This window comes from Pongo abelii, chromosome 10 (genome assembly GCF_028885655.2).
Source record: "Pongo abelii isolate AG06213 chromosome 10, NHGRI_mPonAbe1-v2.0_pri, whole genome shotgun sequence".
In the NCBI taxonomy this organism is placed as follows: domain Eukaryota; kingdom Metazoa; phylum Chordata; class Mammalia; order Primates; family Hominidae; genus Pongo; species Pongo abelii.
Genome location: NC_071995.2, coordinates 127,914,219 through 127,935,553, shown reverse-complemented (window position 1 = coordinate 127,935,553; position 21,335 = coordinate 127,914,219). Strand labels below are relative to the sequence as shown.

Below are 21,335 nucleotides of genomic sequence, written 5' to 3'. Positions count from 1 at the left end.
CTTCTGCTGCACACTGGGTCACTGGGGTGTTTCGGGCCTGGGTCTCCCCTGAGATTCTGATGCCTTTGGTCAGGGACGCTGCCTGAGCATCCAGATTTCTCAAAGACAAGGCTGGGAGCCACTGTTTCAAGTGGCCCTGCCAGGTACGGCTGATCCCAGATAGGGAACTCTTCACTCACACCATTCCCACATCAGCTCCTACCACTGACCGACCCTTTAAAGTGACATTAGAATCAGAGAGGGGAAGTGAGGGTGGGGACTGGGAAGATGCAAGCAAACAAAAAAAGAAGGAGAGAGAGAGGGACGGGAGGAAGCAGAAGACAAATGTTTCTTCATCAGAAAATGGATAAGAAGAGCTAGCTCCGCCATCTCATTAGAAGCTCCAGATAAATGCTAAAGAAGGCAAGTTCAACCACCAGGGACCCTTCAAGGGAAGAGGTCCTGTAGCTCCACACAAAGTACTATTGCAGAGGCCAAAAGAGGAAGGCAATTAACACATGACACCAAGACACCTGCTGCAAGCTCAAATGTTTTCAAAATTCCATCCTTAACCGTACACAGGGAGTGCAGTCTTCACCACACTTTCCAGATCTGCGGGGCTGGCAAGGGGTCTGGCTAGGCCCACATAATCCCATTGATAAGGGGAGCCTATGCAGTCTGGTTTTTTAAACTTTAAGATGCACGATGAACTTCTGAAGGTAGAAAAGGTACTCTGTCTTACTGCTTTACTGTGAGAGTGTGGGAAGGGGCTCAAGAGTGGTATTTAAGGAGAAGCTGTAAGCCTCAACTCATCACGCGGACCTTCAGCCGAGTGTCAGCAATGCCTCTTTGCTACACGACACTAAGTTATTAGATATATATATACATATGTATATGTGTATATATCTATATATATACATACATTGTGTGTATATATACATATATGCATATCTTATATTGTGTGTATATAGTGTATATATGTATACATACAAATACACATATATGTATATATACACACACACACACACGCATATGTATATATAGTTTGTGTTTTGTTTTTGTTTTTGTTTGAGGCAGTCTTGCTCTGTCACCCAGGCTGGAGTGATGTGGCATGATCACGGCTCACTGCAATCTCCGCCTCCCAGGTTCAAGCAATTCTCCTGCCTCAGCCTCCCTAGTAGCTGGTATTACAGGCATGTGCCACCATGCCTGGCTGATTTTTGTGTTTTTAGTAGAGACAGCGTTTTGAACCATGTTGGCTAGGCTGGTCTTGAACTCCTGGCCTCAAGTGATCCGCCTGCCTCGGCCTCCCAAAGTGCTGGGATTACAAGCGTGAGCCACTGCACCTGGCTTAGTGTTATTTTTATTGACAGTATTTCCCTCAATATGTAAAGGTTATAGTATCTCAATTTTATCCTGAAATGTATTTTTGAGTCATTCAAACGTGTACATCAGCAAACTAAAAACTACACACAAAATATTTGAACATTTTACCCAAAGGAAAAGAAATCATTATATCCAAAAGACACCTGAGTTCATATGTTTATTGCAGCACTATTCACAATAGCAAAGATCCAGAATCAACCTAAGTGTCCATCAATGGAGGACTCGATAAAGAAAATGTGGGGGCCGGGCGCGGTGGCTCACTCCTATAATCCCAGCACTTTGGGAGGTCGAGGTGGGTGGATCACCTGAGGTCGGGAGTTCGAGACCATCCTGGCCAACATGGAGAAACCCCGTCTCTACTAAAAATACAAAATTAGCCAGGCATGGTGGCGCGTGCCTGTAGTCCCAGCTACTTGGGAGGCTGAGGCAGGAGAATCGCTTGAAGCCGGGAGGCAGAGATTGAGGTGAGCCGAGATTGTGCCATTGCACTCCAGCATGGGCAACAAGAGCAAAACTCTGTCCGCCCACCCCCCCCAAAAATGTGGAATATATACACACAATGAATACTATTCAGCCATGCAAAGGAATGAAATCATGCCTTTTACAGCAACATGGATGGAAGTGGAGGTCATTATTATATTCAGTGACACAACTTAGAAAGACAAATATTGCAAATTTCGCCTTGTAAGTGGAAGCTAAATAATGTGTACACGTGGAAGCAGAGTGTGGAATGCTGGGCCTTCGAGGGCTCAGAGGGAGGAGGGGAGGATGAAGGTTGCTTGGCGGGCAAGATGTGCATTGCCCAGTGATAGATGCCCCAAAGGCCCTGACCTCACCACCATACAATATATCAACAGAGCACAACCGCATGTGTGCCCCATGAATATATACAAATAAAAATAAATACATGTTTAGGCTGGGCATGATGGCTCACACATGTAATCTCAGCACTTTGGGAGGCCAAGGCGGGCAGGCCGCTTGAGGTCGGGAGTTCGAGACCAGCCTGGCCAACATGGTGAAACCCCATCTCTACTAAAAATACAAATAAAAATACAAATACTATATACAAATAAAAATAAATAAATGTTTAGGCCATGTGTGGTGGCAGGCGCCTGTAATCCCAGCTACTCAGGAGGCTGAGGCAGGAGAATCACTTGAACCCGGGAAGCAGAGGTTGCAGTGAGCTGAGATCGCACCACTGCACTCCAGCCTGGGTGACAGAGCGAGACTCTGTCTCAAAAATAATAATAATAAAAAATAAATGTTTAAACATAAAGTGAATCAAGTATGAAACTGACACCATGTAGAACCCTCATGGAAAAGCCCTGGTTTTACATCTATACTTGGGTATTAAAATAGTGGCTGCATTTTAACCCCCTCTTAACTAGATGCTTGAGTGTCTGTACTTCCTTTGAAGACGCGGGGCCTGGCGGGTGGGGAAGGGGCCTGCTCCTTGCAGAACACTGCTTACCGTGGGAAGAAAGAGAGGCTATTTCCATACAGCTAATGGTGACACACTTTATTAATTTAAAAACACGCCCTTCCTCCATAGTGCATGAGGCAGGTGCACATTTTCCTACAAAGACATAAACAGTGAGGTGGAGGTATGGTGGAGGTCAGGCATCTACAGGGTCATTCAAGGAGGAACAGATTCAAGCTTTCGGACGATCAGTGTTTTGTAAATAGCAGCATCATCAGATCTAAGACAACACTGGACCCGGCAGGGCCTTTTCTTTGGATGGCATTAATTACTCCAGATTCAGACCAGGCCATTTCTCCGGGCCCAGGAACCGCCTCTCCCTCCTCTGTCCCCACACCTAGACATGAAAGCCATAACCCTTAGGCCCCTCAGAGGGAAAAAACAAGGGTGCAGGGTGGGGGGGCGATGGGAGGCATTGTTGAGCAGTCCTCTCACGGCTAGGAGCCTCTGCTGTTTCCAGTTAACTGCCTTTCTGGAAAGCGATTCTATTACATGATGGAGGCAGCAGAATGAAACATCGAATTACACGGCACGAGATCCAAGCTAGTTGTTCTCATCCCCAGGGCATCAGAGTTTAAGAAGTTTAATTTGAGGCTACTTCTTTTAAAAACAAGATGTAGGTTGTGCCATTAAAAAAATGATGGTTGAAAACATGAAAGCAGAAAGTTCAGACATCGTAAAACTTGAAGCAAGGACAGTGCTGGTGGCATCTTCTCTCTCGGCCCTCCTAAGCGTCGAAACCCGCTTTCACCGAACGCTTCCCACAGCAACGCCCTGCCCTGGCTTTGCCTTCTCGCCTCCTCAAAGCAGACTGCTTTCTACCCACAAGAGGTGGGAAACACCCCATTACCCATTGTTGTAAGGAATCCACGGGCATGCAACAATTTCAGTATTCAGTGGAGGTTCTCCCAGGCAAATTCCACTAGCAGAGGACAAGGAAGACTGCACGTCCTCATGTGACATGGATGACATGGATGGGGCGAGGCCACCATTACCATGATGGCGGGGCTGGCCCCGGACTGACCTCGCTGTGTGGCTGCAAAGCCCTGCAGACCCGAGCTCCATCCTGCCAAGGGCTGGAGGCTGGTGACCCTTCCGACACCCATCTCCGGGTCCCTGATGTGGGAAGGGGAAGGGCCCACCCTGGACCCAAAGCCCCAGGCCTCCATCTCAGGGTCACGCGAGCGTTTTGCAGGCTACGCGTGACGTGGCACTTTTTCCTTCCTGGTTTTCCACTCAAATTCAGCCAAGAGGTGGGCGGGGCCTACGAGCAGCCTGGCCGCTTTTCTAAAAAGCACAGCTTTCAATTCCACCATTGAAAAGTGAGATGTGCCGGGCGTGAGCTCACTCACAGCACTTTCTAGTGTTCAGAGAAGCCTGGGGCCACCCACGTGCCCGTCAGAGTCCTGAGATCACAACAAAAATCCTGCTAGGACTCGGCTCAGCTGACACGTCTGTGTTTTGCTTTTGCCTTTCAAACTGGCAATGACGGGGAGAGGTTGGTCAGAAGGCAGGCGGGGGGAGTCTGAACCATGACTGCTTGAAAATAAGCCTCTATTGTCCACACCAAAGCCCTAAAGCAGGTAATCAAATTCTCTCCCAAATTCCCTCAAAACCAGTTCCCCTTTCCCTGTCCCAGTCAACCCAGTCACTCATGCACCTCCATCAGGACTGGCTGGTGAACACGCCTGGGACAGCATCTGAACGCACAGAAGGATATGGGATGAACGCAGGGGCTCTGGGGACTCGCGACTAACATTTTCTGGGATTCCGCTGAGGCTGGTTTTATTTGAACTGCACTGGACCCACGTGACCCAGAACTCTGTCTCTGAGTGTCCACCCAGAGCCGTGTGTCAGAGAGCAGGTGTCTGATGAGGCGGGGCCCTCAATCTTCAGTGCTTCCTTCCAGCTTCCTGATGAGCTGTTGGTAGGTGTCTCTTTCCACCTGCCATGAATGATACATTCTCACGTATTCCTTTCCGTTCACTACAATTTCCTTTTCTAATGCAGGATCACTAACCAGTCTCTTTGCCAGATGAACAAACTCCTGCAAAGAAAGGAAGGAGAAGTAGACATAAATGACTGATGAAGGGAGATTTTGCAAATGCACCCAAGGCCCTGTGTCTGCACTGGCTGCTGGCCGTGCCCTTGTCTGCCTCCTGGGCCTGGAGAGAGTGACTTTTAGGAGGGATGGGAGTTAATGCAAACACTGAGACTGAGTAGGAAATAATATATATGCACACACACACACACATGCACATACACGCACACACATATGCACACACGCACACACACATGCACACACACACGCACACACACATGCACATACACGCACACACATATGCACACACGCACACACACATGCACACACACACGCACACACACATGCACACACACATGCACACACACGCACACACATATGCACACACGCACACACACATGCACACACACATGCACACACACATGCACACACACATGCACATACACGCACACACATATGCACACACGCACACACACATGCACACACACACGCACACATATGCTGGGATGAACATCACGAAAAATACTGGAGCCATCAACTCCCTTCCCTAGATCAACAAGACCAGCTGTCTTCCCAAGGACTCTCAGAGCCACAGTTTCTTCCCTCTCATGAGTGGAGCCTCAGTTGTGAATTTAGGTCTTACCCCAGAGTCTGAGCCCCACACAATATGACCCCTAGCCCATTTCTTTTCCTTTGTGTTGTTCTGTCCTCTTCCCTGGGTGCAGAGCCAAGCCTGTCTTCACAATACGGATGGTGTCTGCTGTAGCGGAAAGCACTAGTGCTTCAGAGCCAGATCTGGGTTCAAATTCTTCTGAACGACCTAACTTTGCTGTGTGGCCTTGGGCAAGCCAGTAGGCCCCTCTGAGTACCACGTTTCCCATCTGTAGAGGAGTGATGGGTACTTAATCAGTAAACCCAGCCCTACCCCAAGTCCCAGGGGCTCCCAGCATGAAGAAGGGAGGGAGGGGGATTTAACAGCCCTTTGCTTTTCTGGCCTTTCCTTCTGCAGCTCAGCTTCGGTCTGTGTTTCCGTTTATGCTCATTACTGAAGAAGGCTTACAGACCCTTGGCGCAGCAATGAAAGAGTGCTCCTGCTGACCTTGCTTTAATATCAAAGCCTTTCAGGATTGGAAACAAAATTAGAAGTATTTCACTGTTAAAGGGTATTCAGGGAGAGGAGGGGACCAGTCATTACTCTCCATGCGCGCATGTAAGTCAACAGCAGAGTTCTTGATACAGGAGGCGTGGGTTTAAATTCACACCCCACCCTTCACGTGAGCGGCAGTGGGTCAATTTCTTCCCCTCCCCGTGCCTCAGCTCCTCAGCTCCTCAGCTGTCAATCAGGGGTAATCACATACCTCTTTCCTAGGGTGTTGAGAGGATAGCAAATGAGTTACCGCAAACAAAGAATTTCGAGCAAAACCCGGCACATACTTGGCTCTCATTACCATGGTTATTCCCCCACGGCCCACGTAAATTCCAAGAAGGCAGCAATGCCTAAGATCAATATACAGTGCTTTTGCTGTTTAAAAGGCACATAAACATATTCTCAAAATTATTGTTAATTAAATGTTGAATGCCTTTTATAGCTGGCAATATAAATAGTAATATTTGTGGTATAGTAGAATTATATGTTTATAGATTATGTTTATACTTTATAGTAAATTGGTGGTCGTTTATAATAAAAATATAATATGTTTATTCCTGTTTCAGGGCAGAACATTCTTATTAAAATCATTTGAGATGCTTATAGCTGGGCATATTATTTTATGATGCTGGGCCTATCTTTGATTTATCCGACGTGGAGACTTTGGTGGAAACCCAAACCCCTCCTTCCCCGCTCTGCTTATTATTCCTACAGAATGCATGGCCCTTTTACAACCAAATCCTGAATGACAGTTTCTAGGAACAGGTTGCGATAAAACACACTTTTCTTTTCTCTCCGCATGGAAAAGTGAACGAAAAAACATAGACTTAAATAAAGCAAGAGAGAGGGGGGTTATGAGTAAGCAACATCTTGGCTGCTGGCTTAATAAAACCCTGGTTGAGTGGCAGAAAGAAAGGAAAGGAAAACCATTAGCAAAAGCAAAAATCTCTCTTGAATCATAAGTCACTCCCTGAGACCCTGGGATTCTTTTCTTCTGGACGAAAAGCTCCTATGTGGCTGCATCGGGAATCTGCTGGACACGCGCCTGTGGACAGGAGAAATCCATGTGGACACAGACTCTGTCGTTTGCTTACCAGCTAAGATGGTTTGCAAAGGTGGCCACACCCTCTATCCCTGTATGCACATCTCTGCGATATGACACTGCCACTGTCCCCGTTGAGTGGGTGTGGTCTATTCCCCACCCCGCCCCCGATGAATCTGACTTGGTCGGGTAATTTGCTTTGACTGACAGGATATATAAGAAGTGATGCCGTCTGCCTTCCACGCAAAGCTTCAAAAGCCCTTATAGCTTCCACGCCCCCCCAGCCCTGGAGACCACCAGGTAAAGCAAAGCCTGGGCTAGCCTCCTGGGGGAAGGGAGACCACATGAACAGGGACACTGAGCAGTGACCAGCACCATGAGTGAGGCCGTCTCGGAACATCCAGCTCCAGGCCAGCTGCCAGAAGACTCTCGCTGGACCAGTGGCCCCAGGCCACTCCCCAAACCAGCAGAAGCACCACCCCGCCAACCCAGGTCAAACTGCAGACTCGGAAAACTGCAAACAAACCAAATGGTGGTAGTTGTAAGGCACTGACTTTTGGGATTCTTAGCTCAGCTAAGAATCAGCTCCTCCTCTTCAACAAGAGAACTGTGAATGTCTGAAGTTCTACCCCTTTACAACACGGTCTGGGAAGAAGACCCTGTCTCCACTTCCAAAAGTTGGTCCTGATTTGTCCAAGCCTGTTGTGGGGTGGCAGACACACCCTGGGCTGACCCCAGCCACCCCTGCCTGTGACGTGAGTGTGGGTGGACTTGCCTCCCACCAACAGAATACGGCAAAGGTCGGGGGATGTGGCTCCCTCGACAGGATGATGTCACACAGGACTTCATCTCAGCAGAGCGGAACAGGGGACACCCCATGTTGCCAGGCCGCGGGGCAAGAAACCACAAACAGTCCCGACTTATGATGGTTCAGCTTAAGGTTTTTCAGTTTTCCAATGGTGTGAGAGTGAGATGCATTCAGTAGAAACTGTACTTCAGGCACCCATACAATCATTCTATTTTTACTCTCAGTATAGTAGTTGATAAATGAGATATGCAAAACCGTACTATAATACAGGCTTTGTGTTGGATGACAGCCCAACTATAGGTTAGTGTAAGTGTTCTGAGCACTGTTGAGGTAGGCTGGGCTAAGCCAGGATGCTCCGGAGGTTGGTGTATTCAGTGCATTTTCTCTTCTTTTTTTTTTATTTTTAATTTTTTTTTTTTGAGACAGATTCTCTGTTACCCAGGCTGGAGTAGAGTGGTGCAATCACAGCTCACTGCAGCCTCAGCCTCCTGGGCTCAAGAGATCCTCCCACCTCAGCCTCCCAAGTAGCTGGAAATATAGGCACATGCCCCTTATCTGGCTAATTTTTGTATTTTTTCTGGAGACGGGGTTTCACTGTGTTGCCCAGGCTGTTAAGTGCATTTTCAGCTTCCAGTGGGTTTATTGAGATGTAATCCCATCACACATCCAGGGGCATCTGTCCTGGCAGCTTCTAAGAGCTGAGGGTGGCCCCTGGCCAACAACCAGCGAGAGAACAATGGCCCTAGTCCCACAGTCACAAGAAACTGAACCCCGCCACCAATTGTGCTCTAGATGAGAATGTGGCCCAGCCACACAGAGGGACTGGTGGGACATGAGGCCCCGAGCCGAGGACCCACCTGGGCAGTGCCCAGAGCCTAGACCTGCAGAAACTGCCAGAGGGCAGACGGGCGTGGCTTCAAGCTGCTGAGTTTGTGGTGATTTGTTACATGCAGTAGAGAGCGAACACTGTTATCCTGTTCTCCCCTGCCAACGTTTGACCCAAGTCTGGCCACTGAGATTATCAGAGGCGTTTGAACCAGATGAACTCCATCTTGAATAGCAACTGGGTAAACTGAGGCTGAGACCCGCTGGGCTGCATTCCCAGACGGTGAAGGCGTTCTAAGTCACAGGATGATATAAGAGGTCAGCACAAGACACAGGTCACAAAGACCCTGCTGATGAAACAGTTTGCAGTAAAAGCCGGCGGAAACCCACCAAAACCAAGAGGACGACAAGCATGACCTCCAGTTGTCCTCACTGCTACACTCCCACCAGCCCCATGACAGTTTACAAATGCCACGGCAACGTCAGGAAGTTACCCTATATGGTCTAAACAGTGGAGGCATGAATAACTCACCGCTTGTTTAGCATATCATCAAGAAACACCATAAAAATGGACAAACAGCGGCCCTGGGGTGCTCTGTCTACGGAGTAGCCATTCTTTATTCCTTCATTTCCTAATAAACTCGCTTTCACTTTACAGACTTGCCCTGAATTCTTTCTTGCGACAGATCCAAGAACCCTCTCTTGGGGCCTGGATCGGGACCCCTTTCCCGTAACAAGATGGGAGGGAGAGATCAGCAGTCAGTGTCTTCTGGAAAAAGTGGTTTCCTCCTTCTAAGAAGAGAACACTAGGAACGACTGCCCCCTCCAGCCTCTGAGGCCACCCAGGTCGCATGGGGAGCCCGGATACACTGCAGCAATTCCCACCGACCTCAGGACGACGCCGCACGCAGGAAGGCAGGGCCAGACACTCACACGGAGGAGGAGAGCCGTGCCCGCCCTGACATGCCACACCGGACATCAGCTGTGGCTCTGGAATCTGACACGGGACACCTCATCAAGTGCACTGAAGAGCTACACAGCAGGACTTGCGGCCCTGAGTGTCCCTGAGACGGATCCTTCCAGCCCAGGTGCTGCAGGTTTCACACAGGTTTCAGCCAGGCGCTGCGGAAAAGCCGATTGGCTGACAGCCACACACACAGGCTGTAACTCTGGAGGAGGGGGTGTCCACTCAGGATCATCCGCTTGGCTATGCAGTGATCTACTCTTGAAAATTGTTCCTGAAAATAACTCACAGGCCGGGCGCGGGGGCTCATGCCTGTAAACCCAGCACTTTGGGAGGCTGAGGTGGGCAGATTACCTGAAGTCAGGAGTTCCAGACCAACCTGGCCAACATGGTTAAACCCTGCCTCTACTAAAAATACAAAAAAATTAGCTAGTCATGGTGGCGGGCACCTGTAATCCCAGCTACTCAGGAGGCTGAGGTAAGAGGATCGCTTGAACCTGAGAGGCAGAGGTTGCAGTGAGCTGAGATAGCGCCATTCATTGCACTCCAGCCTGGGTGACAAGAGCGAAACCCTGTCTCAAAAAAAAAAAAAAAAAAAAAGAAAAAAAGAAAAAGAAAAAAGGAAAGAACTCACAAGGCATTACAGAGGGCAGATGCTAAAAACTCAAAGCAAAGCCAAATATGGAAATTCCATCTCTCAAGAGAGTTTAAAAAAAAAACCAAAAAACAAAAAAACAAGCCTCACCTGTTCCTGATCAGCGGTGGGAAACGCAAACGCCTTCCGGGGCCCAGCAGGTGAAGTGGGAGGTGCACACATCCACATGGTAAATACAGGCCTATGCTGGTTGCCGCATTTCTTTTCTTTTCCAAGAAAGGTCTAAATTCTGGATATTTATGTAAAAGTGTTCCGTGTTAAATATCAACAAGTAATTCAATATTTTAAGAATACAGCAAAGTAAACAAAACACATGTACAGACCAGATCTAGGTCCAGGGCCACAGGTGTGCCAACGCTGGCTCAGGTAATGCACTTGTGATGTTAAATAATAATAATAATAATAATGCAAAAGAGCATGGTTTTGTCTTTAGAGAGTAATTACTCAATTAGTAGATGACCGTCCTCAGAGCTTCTTCCTTTCTGAGGAGTCCGGAGCTGCTGGTGGAGCATTTCTCATTGAATCCTTTTGACCTGCTCCATCTCCCTGAGGTTTCACCAAGATCCAGAGGAAAAGAAGTGGTAGCCATTTTGTTTTGTTGTTTTGCTTTTGAGATGGAGTCTCTCTGTCGCCCAGGCTGGAATGCAGCGGCGTGACCTCGGCTCACTGCAACCTCTGCCTCCCGGGGTCAAGCGATTCACCTGCCTCAGCCTCCCAAGCAGCTGGGATTACAGGCTTGTGCCATCACGCCCGATTAATTTTTGTGTTTTAAGTAGAGACAGGGTTTTGCCATGTTGGCTAGGCTGGTCTTGAACTCCTGGCCTCAAGTGATCCACCTGCATTGGTCTCCCAAAGTGCTGGGATTACAGGTGTGAGCCACTGCACCCAGCCAGTACCTGTTTTATAAAATGAATATTAGAACCTCATTACAATCCTTCTCATGATGATGTCACCTCAAAGCCACAGAACAGAAGGGAAAAAAACTCCACGAGAAGCGAAAGCCTTGAGCAGGACGCATGCTGGGGGTGGCAGATTTAAAATGTTACGGTTTTAAAGAGCATTACATTCTGACAACCTTCAGCAAGTGATATATACTTATTTTTCCAAGATGAGCTACAGTCAATCACAGGAAAACTCTTGAATTTCGGGCTTGGTGTGTTGAATTAAACAGCCCCGAAGCTACTCTCCCGCTGCTTCAAATACGACAGCTTATCGATGGGAGACGTTGACGAGGAAATGTCTCAAGACTGGCGCAGGCTGCCGTCGTTAAAGATCTCGGGTTTTCCTCGGGCTTTTCTGGTTGGAGACTTTGAGTTAATTAAGGCTTCGACGGTGGCTTTGCTTCTCAAACCTCGCTGTAAGACTCTCTAACGGAGCTTGTAAAACACACACGCCCCACATACCCGCCCTCAGTCCCCGAGATACTGATTGGGTGGGTGGAGGGTGGGGTTCAGGAATGTGCGTTTTCTAACAGTGCCCAACAGCGCCCCCAGGGGATTGCAGGAAGCCTGACAGGTCTAAGGCAACCTGCCGTGCCTGCCTCATTTTCCAAAAATTATTTGGTCATGGGACAGATTTATTTTGTTGAAAACTGCAAGTTGTGAGGCTCCTCCTTCAAGACCTCAATGCCTAGAAGAGGAACGTGCACCTGACTGTGGTACTTTTCTTGTACACGACACCATCCCTGTGGTCACATTTTATGGCACTATCCAAACTGTCAAACTGTCACCGCTGACAACACATCAATGTGACCACGTCATCACCCCGACTGCTAGCGTATGCTGATCGTTCTCCCAGTGGCTCCTGCATCGGGTAAAGTCGGGACCATGCAAAAGAACATGAAGCTCTTTCTTCAGCATGAACCTTCCAACCACCTCTTAAAACAGAGTAGTCACTGATTTATAGAACTGATGTTCTTTCACCCTGAACAGCATGGTTACAGTTAGGGGCTCACTTTAAAATAAGTATCAAAAACAGCCATTGGGGGCCCGGAGCTGTGGTTCACACCTGTAATCTCAGCACTTTGGGAGCCCGAGGCGGGTGGATCACTTGAGGTCAGGAGTTCGAGCCCAGCCTGGCCAACATGGCGAAACCCTGTCTCTACCAAAAAACACAAAAACTAGCCTGGCGTGGTGGCACGCGCCTGTAGTCCCAGCTACTCCAGAGGCTGAGACATGATGATCGCTTGAACCGGGGAGCTGGAGGTTGCAGTGAGCTGAGATAGCGCCACTGCACTCCAGCTTGGGTGACAGAGTGAGTGAGACCCCGTCTCAAAAGAAAAAAAAAAAACAACAACAGCTATGGGAATCTTCTGCAGGTGGAGATGAGCAAGCCAACTGGGTAGGGTCAGAAATAACCTCTCAGTCAATGAGCCCTGTGCATAGCAACTGCTCAATACAGAGCCAGAGGACAAGGTGGTGGGGTGGGGACTCTGACCCCTACTCATGATGCTTCACTTCCCCCCGCCCCTAGTCATGATGCTTGAGTCTGATGTCCATTCCAAGACTGACCCCCAGTGAATCTGCTAGTGGGCCCTGTGCATGCACGCTGAGCCAGGGAGGCTCCGTGCTCAGGCCCTTTGCCAGGACAATGCCTGAGCGTGTATCTAACAGGCCACCCGCAGACATGGTGGGTGCTCAGGAGTGATGGAGCGTGGGAGTCTGTAGCATGCGGAAGGAGGTTTGCAGGTGCAGGTGCAGTGGGGACACCAAACAAAGGAGAGCCAGCAGGTGAGAAAGCTAATTCCCACCCGATTCATCTTCACTGCTGGTGGAGGGGAGGACAGCCTCAATGAGGGGCAAATGCTTCTTTCTTCAACACTTCTTTAGCGAAGAGAGAGCTGGCCTCTGGCCAAGAGCCTCCAGTGGAGGTCGGGATCCAGCCAGAAATTAACAACAGCAGCCAACATGCATCCAGTGCTCAAAAACGTACACGGAATAAGGCTTCAGAATTCAGGACCTGTGGGATTTTAGTAATTCAGCTGCTATAGCCTCCTATTACATATCATCTCCAGCGAGGTATAAGGCCATGCCCGTCAACAACGGATCAGTGTTTCTTAATCAAAATGTATGAACAGTCCCGTGACGCAGGACAAACACAGCCCTAGGTGACTTCACATCAGTTCAGACAGGAGTTTTGGCACCAAATTCACTAAAAAGAGTGGTCTTATGGGTGGTGAGACAGTAAAACTCCTCTTTCCCTTCTGGCATTTGCACAGCAGAGGTCGATTATGCTGGTCAAAGGACAGCTGTTATTTGAGGAGGGAAAACAGTGCAAGACCTGGGTAACTAACAGCAGGGTCACTGACTGCCGGAGAACCTGTGTTTTATTCCTGCCATTCCCGGGGCTCTGTGGCTCATGAAATGCATGATGCAGGGTTAGTGTGGCTCAAAGGCGTTGCTGTGGCTGAGGTAGGAGGGAGCAAGAGCCCTTGCCGTCTGTGAGCCGGGTGGGTCCATAGATGTCCGTGTGAACAAGGACTCCGGCCATCAGCCAGGAACCTGCTAGTAAAAACGCACAGAGCTGGCGGGTGGGTCCCGACTGCAGGTTTTTCAAGCACATGTTTTCCAAGCGCTTTTTGGATTTTGAAATTGCAGAAAAGGAACTAGGAATTTGGACTATTCCTATGCGCCCTCTCCCCTTCCACACACACAGATCAAGAGATGGGAGCCCAGGTCACCCGGGAACCCACCTGAGGTTAACACATCACTGAGTGGCAGAAAAGGCATCTAGACCCAGACTGTCCCCCTCGGAGCACCGCTGCTGCACGTGGTGCAGAGCACAGATCACCAAGCACTTCCCCCCACCCCACACACACACCCTACACACACACACACACACACCCCCTACACACACACACCCTACACACACACCCCCCCTACACACACACACATACACACACACGGGAAACCTGGGAGCCACCGATGAAGCTAATAACAACTTCAGGAATATTTTCTGTGCTTCTCATTCGCTCACTTTCCAGACGATGGGCCGAGTAGAACACTAGCCATTTCAACACACACCCGGCTGGCTGAAAGGTGCTCCTGCTGCTCTGGTGTGCTTTGGGGCTGGGTGGGGAGAAGGTAGGCATCTTGAAGGAAAGAAGAAGGTGAGAGGCAGGGGAGGGAGGGAAGAGGGGGCCCGGGAGACTTTCCTCTGGGCTCGTGTGACGGCTTGGTGGGTTAGAGCAGGAGGAAGTTGGAGGGAAAGAGCTGCCCATTAAAGTGTAGCAGTAAATCTGCCATTCGTTCTGTTTATGCCTGGGGGAGAGGAAAGAAACACAAGCAGGCTGGGGCGGTGGCTCACACTTGTCATCCCAACACTCTGGGAGGCCGAGGTGGGTGGATCACTTGAGGTTAGGAGTTCGAGACCAGCCTGGCCAACATAGTGAAACCCCGTCTCTACAAAAATACAAAAAAAAAAAAAAAAAAATAGCCAGGTGTGGTGGCACATGCCTATAATCCCAGCTACTGGGGAGGCTGAGGTAGGAGAATTGCTTGAACCCAGGAGGCGGAAGTTACAATGAGCCAATATCATGCCACTGGACTCCAGCCTGGGCAACAGAGTGAGACTCCGTCTCAAAAAAAAAACCAACAAGCAAACAAACAAAACAGAAAAGACAAATACTTCATAATTTTACCTATATGTGGATTCTTAAAAAGTCAGGTTCATAGAAACAGAGTAGGAGGGTGGTTACCAGGGACTGGGGGGCTGCAGGAGAGGAAATAAGGAAACACTGGTCAATGGTTCCAAAGTTTCAGTTAGGAGGGTCACATTCTGGAGACCTATGGGGCAGCCTGGTGACTCTAGTATACTTGAAAGTTGCTAAGTCAGTGGATCTTAAATATTCTCATTACAAAAAATGGTATGTGTGGGGATGGAAATGTTAATTAGCTCAATTTCATCATTGCACAATGGATGCACATAGCAAAACACTAAGTGGTATACCATACATGTATACAATCTTTAAATTTGTCAGTCAGACCTTAATAAAGCTGGAAAGCAGAGTATGAACCTCAGCTGCACCTTTTACCAGGTTCTGGGCCTTGAGGAAGTTAACTCCTCTGTGCCTAGTTTGCTCATCTAGGAAATGGGGCTGATAACAGCACATTTGTCATTGTGCAGGTTAAACAAGATAATCCACATTTGTATCCGTAGAGCAAGCATTCAACAGATGCTAGCCATCTTCCTTATGATGGGTCTTGTTTTCTGTGTTTCTTTCTCCCAGAACACGTTAGCCTCATTCTTTGGTGAGAAAGGAGGAGCACCCAGTCATACCGTTGCTCCCCGGTTCTTCCCAGGCTGCAATTCCCAGCCTCCCTAGCAGCGGGCGTGATGTGACCGGGTTCCAGCCAAGGGAGCAAGAGCAGAGAGGGGCGTGTGCTCCCTCCAGCCCAGGTCACACATACCTCCCACGGTGGACCCTGTCTTCTCTCTCCCCAGTAGCTACCTACACGTGGAGCTGGAGCCCAGCCACGGAAGGAGCCTGTGCTCTGAGTGACCGAATGGGAGGTGGTCACAGACCAAAACAACCAGCTCTGGCCTCCAGAGGAGAGAGAAATAACGTCTCCCAATGCTGCCCTCCTGAGGTGCTGGGGTCCATTAGAGCAGCTGCCACTTCCTGTTGGCACCCTGGTCATCTCATGGCTTTGCCCTGCATGCAGCCCAGTTCCACTGCAGTCCAAGATCCCCAAGGGACAGCTTGCTCATTCAGACATGTGGTAGCGACACTTGAGAGGGAGCCTTGACGTGCTACAGAGATTCAGGGAAAACCACAGAGACCATGCTCCTGTATCAAGTGCAAACAATGGATTCTCCCGGCAAAACTCAAAAGAAGGTTGAGCTCACTAATGCGGAACGATGAGGGCAATGGTGCACAGGAAGGGAGAGAGGAGGGGAGGGAAGGAGAGAGGAAGGGAGGGAGGAAGGGAGAGAGGGAGAAAGGGAGCAAAGAAGGGAGGAAGGGAGGAGGGAGGGAGGGAGGAAGGGAGGAAGTTAGGGAGGCAGGGAGAGAGGAAAGGAGGGAGAGAGGAAAGGAGGGAAGAAGGGAGGGAGAAAGGGAGGGAGAGAGGAGGCAAGGGAGGAAGGGAGGGAGGTAGATAGGGAGGGAGAAAGAGAGGAAGGGAGAGAAGGAGAGAGAAAGGGACAGAAGGAGAGACGAAGGGAGAGAGGGAGGGAGGGAGGTAGAGAGAGGGAGGGAGGGAGGTGGAGGGAGGGAGGTAGAGGGAGGGATGGAGGGAGAGAGGGAAGGATGGAGGGAGAGAGGAAGGGAGGGAGGAGGAGAGGAAGGGAGGAGGAGAGGAAGGGAGGAGGAGAGGAAGGGAGGAGGAGAGGAAGGGAGGAGGAGAGGAAGGGAGGAGGAGAGGAAGGGAGGAGGAGAGGAAGGGAGGAGGAGAGGAAGGGAGGAGGAGAGGAAGGGAGGAGGGGAAGAAGGAAGTCAGGAGGGAAGAAGGGAGAAAGGAAGGAAGGAGGGAGGGAGAAGAAATCAAAGAAAATGGGAGCAAAGAACAGATGAAGAAAAGGAGGGAGGAAGAAAGGAGGGAGATGAAGGAACGAAGGAAAAAGGGAGGGAGGAAGGGAGGGCAAAAGAAAGACAATTTCTAAGCCAAAGGCATTTACATGGGATCTAAGCACCCAGGCAGGAGTAGGCGATCCTGTCGTTTTGCCACGTGGCAGTCAGCACCAGAACCTGTGATTGGCATGAAACTGTCAGAGACTACTTGCTAGGCATGGGGACAAAATCTGACAGGTGCCAATGATTGGGCAGGATGACTGCTGTCATCTGCGACTTTGAAAAGAAAAAGAAAAGAGAGCAGTTAAAGTACAACTGTGTGGCGTGCTGCATTGCTCACTATCAGATGAAAATAACAAAACATGCCCTCTGGAAGGGTTGCGCATCGTACGCCGGGGCATACTCATACCTTCCAGTACTCACTGAACACCCAGTCCACATCAGGGTCCCTGCGAGGGAGAGCTGATGAGTAAACATGCCTGACTGCTGCCCTCGGGAAGCTTCCAGGCTGGGGACTGGTGTTTATAGATGGCAGAGGGCAGTGTACGCAGACACAGGTGCAGGGACAGAGGAAACCCAAATGGGAACCCCAGTCACACTGGGCGGCCACGACAAGTCCTTCCAAGGTGATTTCAATCAAGAAACAGTTGAGGAGGCGCCAGCCGTGGGCGCAGCTCGGTTAGAGACAGAGGATGAGCAGAGCTCAGGTGCTGGACAGAGAAGCCTGGAACGAGGAGGGGGCAGCGCGAGCTGTGCAAGGCCTCAGAAGCCAGGCCAGCAGTGGCATTTTCTTCTAGGTGCAATGGGGAAGCCACCAGAGGGTCCTCAGCTGCAGTGGATAGAAGCGGACTTTCACTTGGTGCCTATGGCTGCGGGGAGGGAGTGGACGGGCTGGAAGGAGGAGGCTGCTGGAACAGCCCAGGCAAGACCCTACAGCCCCTCGGTCAGGAGTGCAGTGGAGATGGGGTCCAGCTGCGTTTGCAGACAGAGCTCAGGAGAAGTGGGACAGATGGGAAGTGGGGCTCAGGAGAGAGGGCACGGCGGGCTTGGGAGCCCAGGACCCAGGACGGTGTGCCCAGCTGCTTGTGCACGCACCTGCAACAGGCAGGGGCTGAGGCTCCAGGCAGGCCTTCCCCTGCAGCGTTACCCCTAAGGCTGCAGCCCACAGGGGTCCTCCACAGACCCTGGCCCAGCTTCTACCAGTGCCAACAAGTCACCATCCTCTTCCTTCTGAATTCCAGGATACCCCAGAAACGGCCTTCGGAGCTGATTCCCACAGCAGCGTTGTTTTGATGCGAGGCAAGCACCCCGCTGACTGGGGACTGCATTTGTCAGTGCTGACACAGATCACCAGGAGGCCTCCAGGAAGTGCACACAGGCAGAGGCAGGGGGAGGGGAGGGTCTCTCCATGCCTGGCCCCTCCCCTAATCACAGTCCCCAGCTGGAGCCTGCAGGCTCACACTCCTGGCAGGTGCCCAGCAGGCTTTGCACAGCAACAGGTGCACCCGCGCGAGGGCCCAGGAAATGGTAGAAAGCCAAGTGTCAGGATGACGCAGAGATGCCTCCTCCTGTTCTCAGAGGTGGGGACTGAGCTCACAGCGGGAAGGAAGCTCTTCTCTCTCTGCCTCTTCCCTCTCTGTATTTTCAGAGAATTCCAGACGCGATGCAAGCAGGATGCTCCCTGCTTGGTCAGGAGTGAGGCGGCCAGGAGGAGCCCCGAGTGCCTCCGCACCCTGGTGATGGCCCAGCCTCTGTGTCTGAGCAGTGAGCCCCACCTTGTGGCTCACCCGCGTCCTGGCCCTGCTTGCAGTGGCGCAGCTCAGTGCACACCCAGCTCAGTGCACACCCAGCTCGGTGCATACGTGCCCTAGGGGCTGCACAGTCAGCCAGGGGCTTCTCTTCCCGCCTCATGCTGCATCCAGGGGCATCTACACCCAGGGTGGGGCTCAGAAATTGTCCCTTCTCCCCAGGAATACAGACAGAATCAGGGTGAGAAGAACCACTTTAGAAAATGGTTAGGTGTAAAACAGGAGAGGAGGGGAGGGAGGGAGACAGGGAGAGAGAGAGAGCGAGAGAGAGAGCTAGAGACTGAGATAGAGGTAGAAACAGAGACAGAGGAAGAGACAATGGGAGAAACAGAGACTGAGAGGGAGGAAGGCTACACAAACAGAGACAGAGAGAGACACAGAGAGGTGGAGGAGGGCTACAGAGACTGAGACAGAGTGACTATGAGAGACAGAAAAGCTACAGAGACAGACAAGGAGATGATGAGACAGAGGGAGAGGGACAGAAAAAGGGAGGCACAGCAGGAAAGAGGAGGCAGAGTGAGGAGGAGCTGCCAGGGCAGAAGCAGGGAAGGGGGAGAGCAGGGTCATTTGTGCTCCCGGCCCTGCCCGAGCTCAGGCTCTGCAGTCAGACCCAGTTCTCACCCAGCTCCTCACCCCACCCAAGTGGCCGGAGGCAAGGGACCCACCCTCTCTAGCTCACTGGAGAATCTGTGTCCCTAACAATACACCAGCCCAGGCACCCAATCACAGCCCCCAGGCAGGCTGTCCCTAGGCTGCTCGGGTGAGGTTTACATCTGTTGTCCTAGTATTATTATTATTGAGATGATGTCTCGCACTGTCACCCAGGCTGGAGTGCAGTGGCATGATCTCGGCTCACTGCAACCTCCACCCTCCGGGTTCAAGTGATTCTCATGCCTCAGCCTCCTGAGTAGCTAGGATTATAGGCACCTGCGACCCTGCTCAGCTAATTTTTTGTATTTTTAGTAGAGATGGGGTTTTGCCATGTTGGCCTCGAACTCCTGACCTCAAGTGATCCACCTGCCTCAGCCTCCCAAAGTGCTGGGATGACAGGCATGAGCCACTATGCCCAGCCTGGTGTGCTTGTATTAGTCCACTCTCAAACGCTTCCCAGTATCACACAATAAGCAACCAGGACACACTACTTCCAAATCCACATAAGTGACCAGGCGCAGTAGCTCACGCCTGTCATCCCAACACTTTGGGAGGCCGAGGCGGGCGGATCACAAGGTCAGGAGATGGAGACCATCCTGGCTAACACTGTGAAACCCCATCCCTACTAAAAATACAAAAAATTAGCCGGGCATGGTGGTGGGCACCTGTAGTCCCAGCTACTTGGGAGGCTGAGGCAGGAGAATGGCGTGAACCCGGGAGGCGGAGCTTGCAGTGAGCTGAGTTTGCACCACTGCACTCCAGCCTGGGTGACAGAGCGAGACTCTGTCTCAAAACAAAACAAAACAAAACAAAATCCACATAAGTTTTGCATTAACCTCCAATGTAGTTCACACATGCTTTGTCCCACGTTTCCTCTGGGCTTAACTGGAAATCCAATCAACGCAGCAGGGTCTGCATCTCGGATTTCATGCTGAGGACCTACTGTGTGCTGTGCACTGGCTGGTGCTTACACATCCTGGATGCGTTTAACTTCCAAGAATTATAGATGTTACGTTAAAACACTTTTAAAACATAAGAGAGAAGTAATATTTTACATAATGTTGGCCAGTAGCCTCCCCAGATCTGTAAGTAGAAGGTAACTCGAAGAGAGAGTGAGACAGGAATTTCTCCCTGGGTTCTCAGTGCTCTGCACCGGGCGGGAATCCTGGTGTGGGCTGATCCCGGCACTTAAACATAAGTGCTTTCCACACTCCACAGCTTCCCCTAGTGCACAGCGCTGTAAGCCTTGAACGCGGTTGAGTATTTGCAGTTTTTTTTCCAGGGGAAGGGAGAGGCAATAGTGCATGGGTCCTCCCTCAGCTATTCCCCAAAGAGAGGTCATGATCTCCACTCTCCCGAAGAAGCATCGAGCAGAGGACAGGAGGGGTGTCCAGGATCACTCAGCTGCCAAGAGCAAAACTTGAGATCTCAGCACAGCCCTGCCTGAATGAAAGTTTGGAAGCTGATGTTTTCTACCGGGCCTCACATTTCCCAAACATTAAACCGTTGACTGACTATTAAAGCCATTAGCATTTGAAGAAAAATAAGCTATCTTTAGTGAAAATGCAAGTCACATAGAACACTATGGCCAGAGCCCAGCCCAGAATACCCACTGGATAAATGCTAGCTCTGGTCAACGTCATTATTCCAGAACTTATGTTTTTCTGTAGCTGTGCGCCATACAAACAGAACCACCAAGCAAAATAGGTTTCAGCTACACTTTAAAAGTCTGACCCTGGGACAGTGTATAGATTCACAGTTTCTATTAAATGTCAAATGGATTTTAATTTTGAAGCTATAAAACAGAGCAATAAAATACCTAGGATAGTAGCTCAACCCTTTTCTACTTCTTAAAAGGAGAAATAACAGGATTGTGGTGGTAATGAAAAAATCAATCTTTAGTAGGTTTGGAAAGCTTTGCTTAAATTGAAGTTTTCCAGGGGTGAGGTATATAGAATTAGAGATTATTCTGTTCCTACCGGGGCTGAATATGTTTAATCGTCATTTTTAAAAAAAAATAAAAAATGGTTTTTTATTC

At 50.1% G+C, this 21,335-nt stretch overlaps 1 protein-coding gene across 8 annotated transcripts in view; it reads right to left on the bottom strand.

Moving 5' to 3' along the window:
- Nucleotides 1-2,869: 2,869 nt before the first annotated feature.
- GLT1D1 (glycosyltransferase 1 domain containing 1) overlaps nt 2,870-21,335 on the bottom strand; it is a 140,945-nt gene continuing 122,479 nt past the window's right edge. For 7 of the 8 annotated variants that reach the window (XM_054526415.2, XM_024256146.2, XM_054526418.1 and 4 more), the window contains 1 exon segment: nt 2,870-4,892. In XM_054526415.2, the coding sequence (XP_054382390.1) occupies nt 4,731-4,892 (162 nt within the window). In that variant the 3' untranslated portion in view covers nt 2,870-4,730. 8 annotated transcript variants of the gene reach the window in all.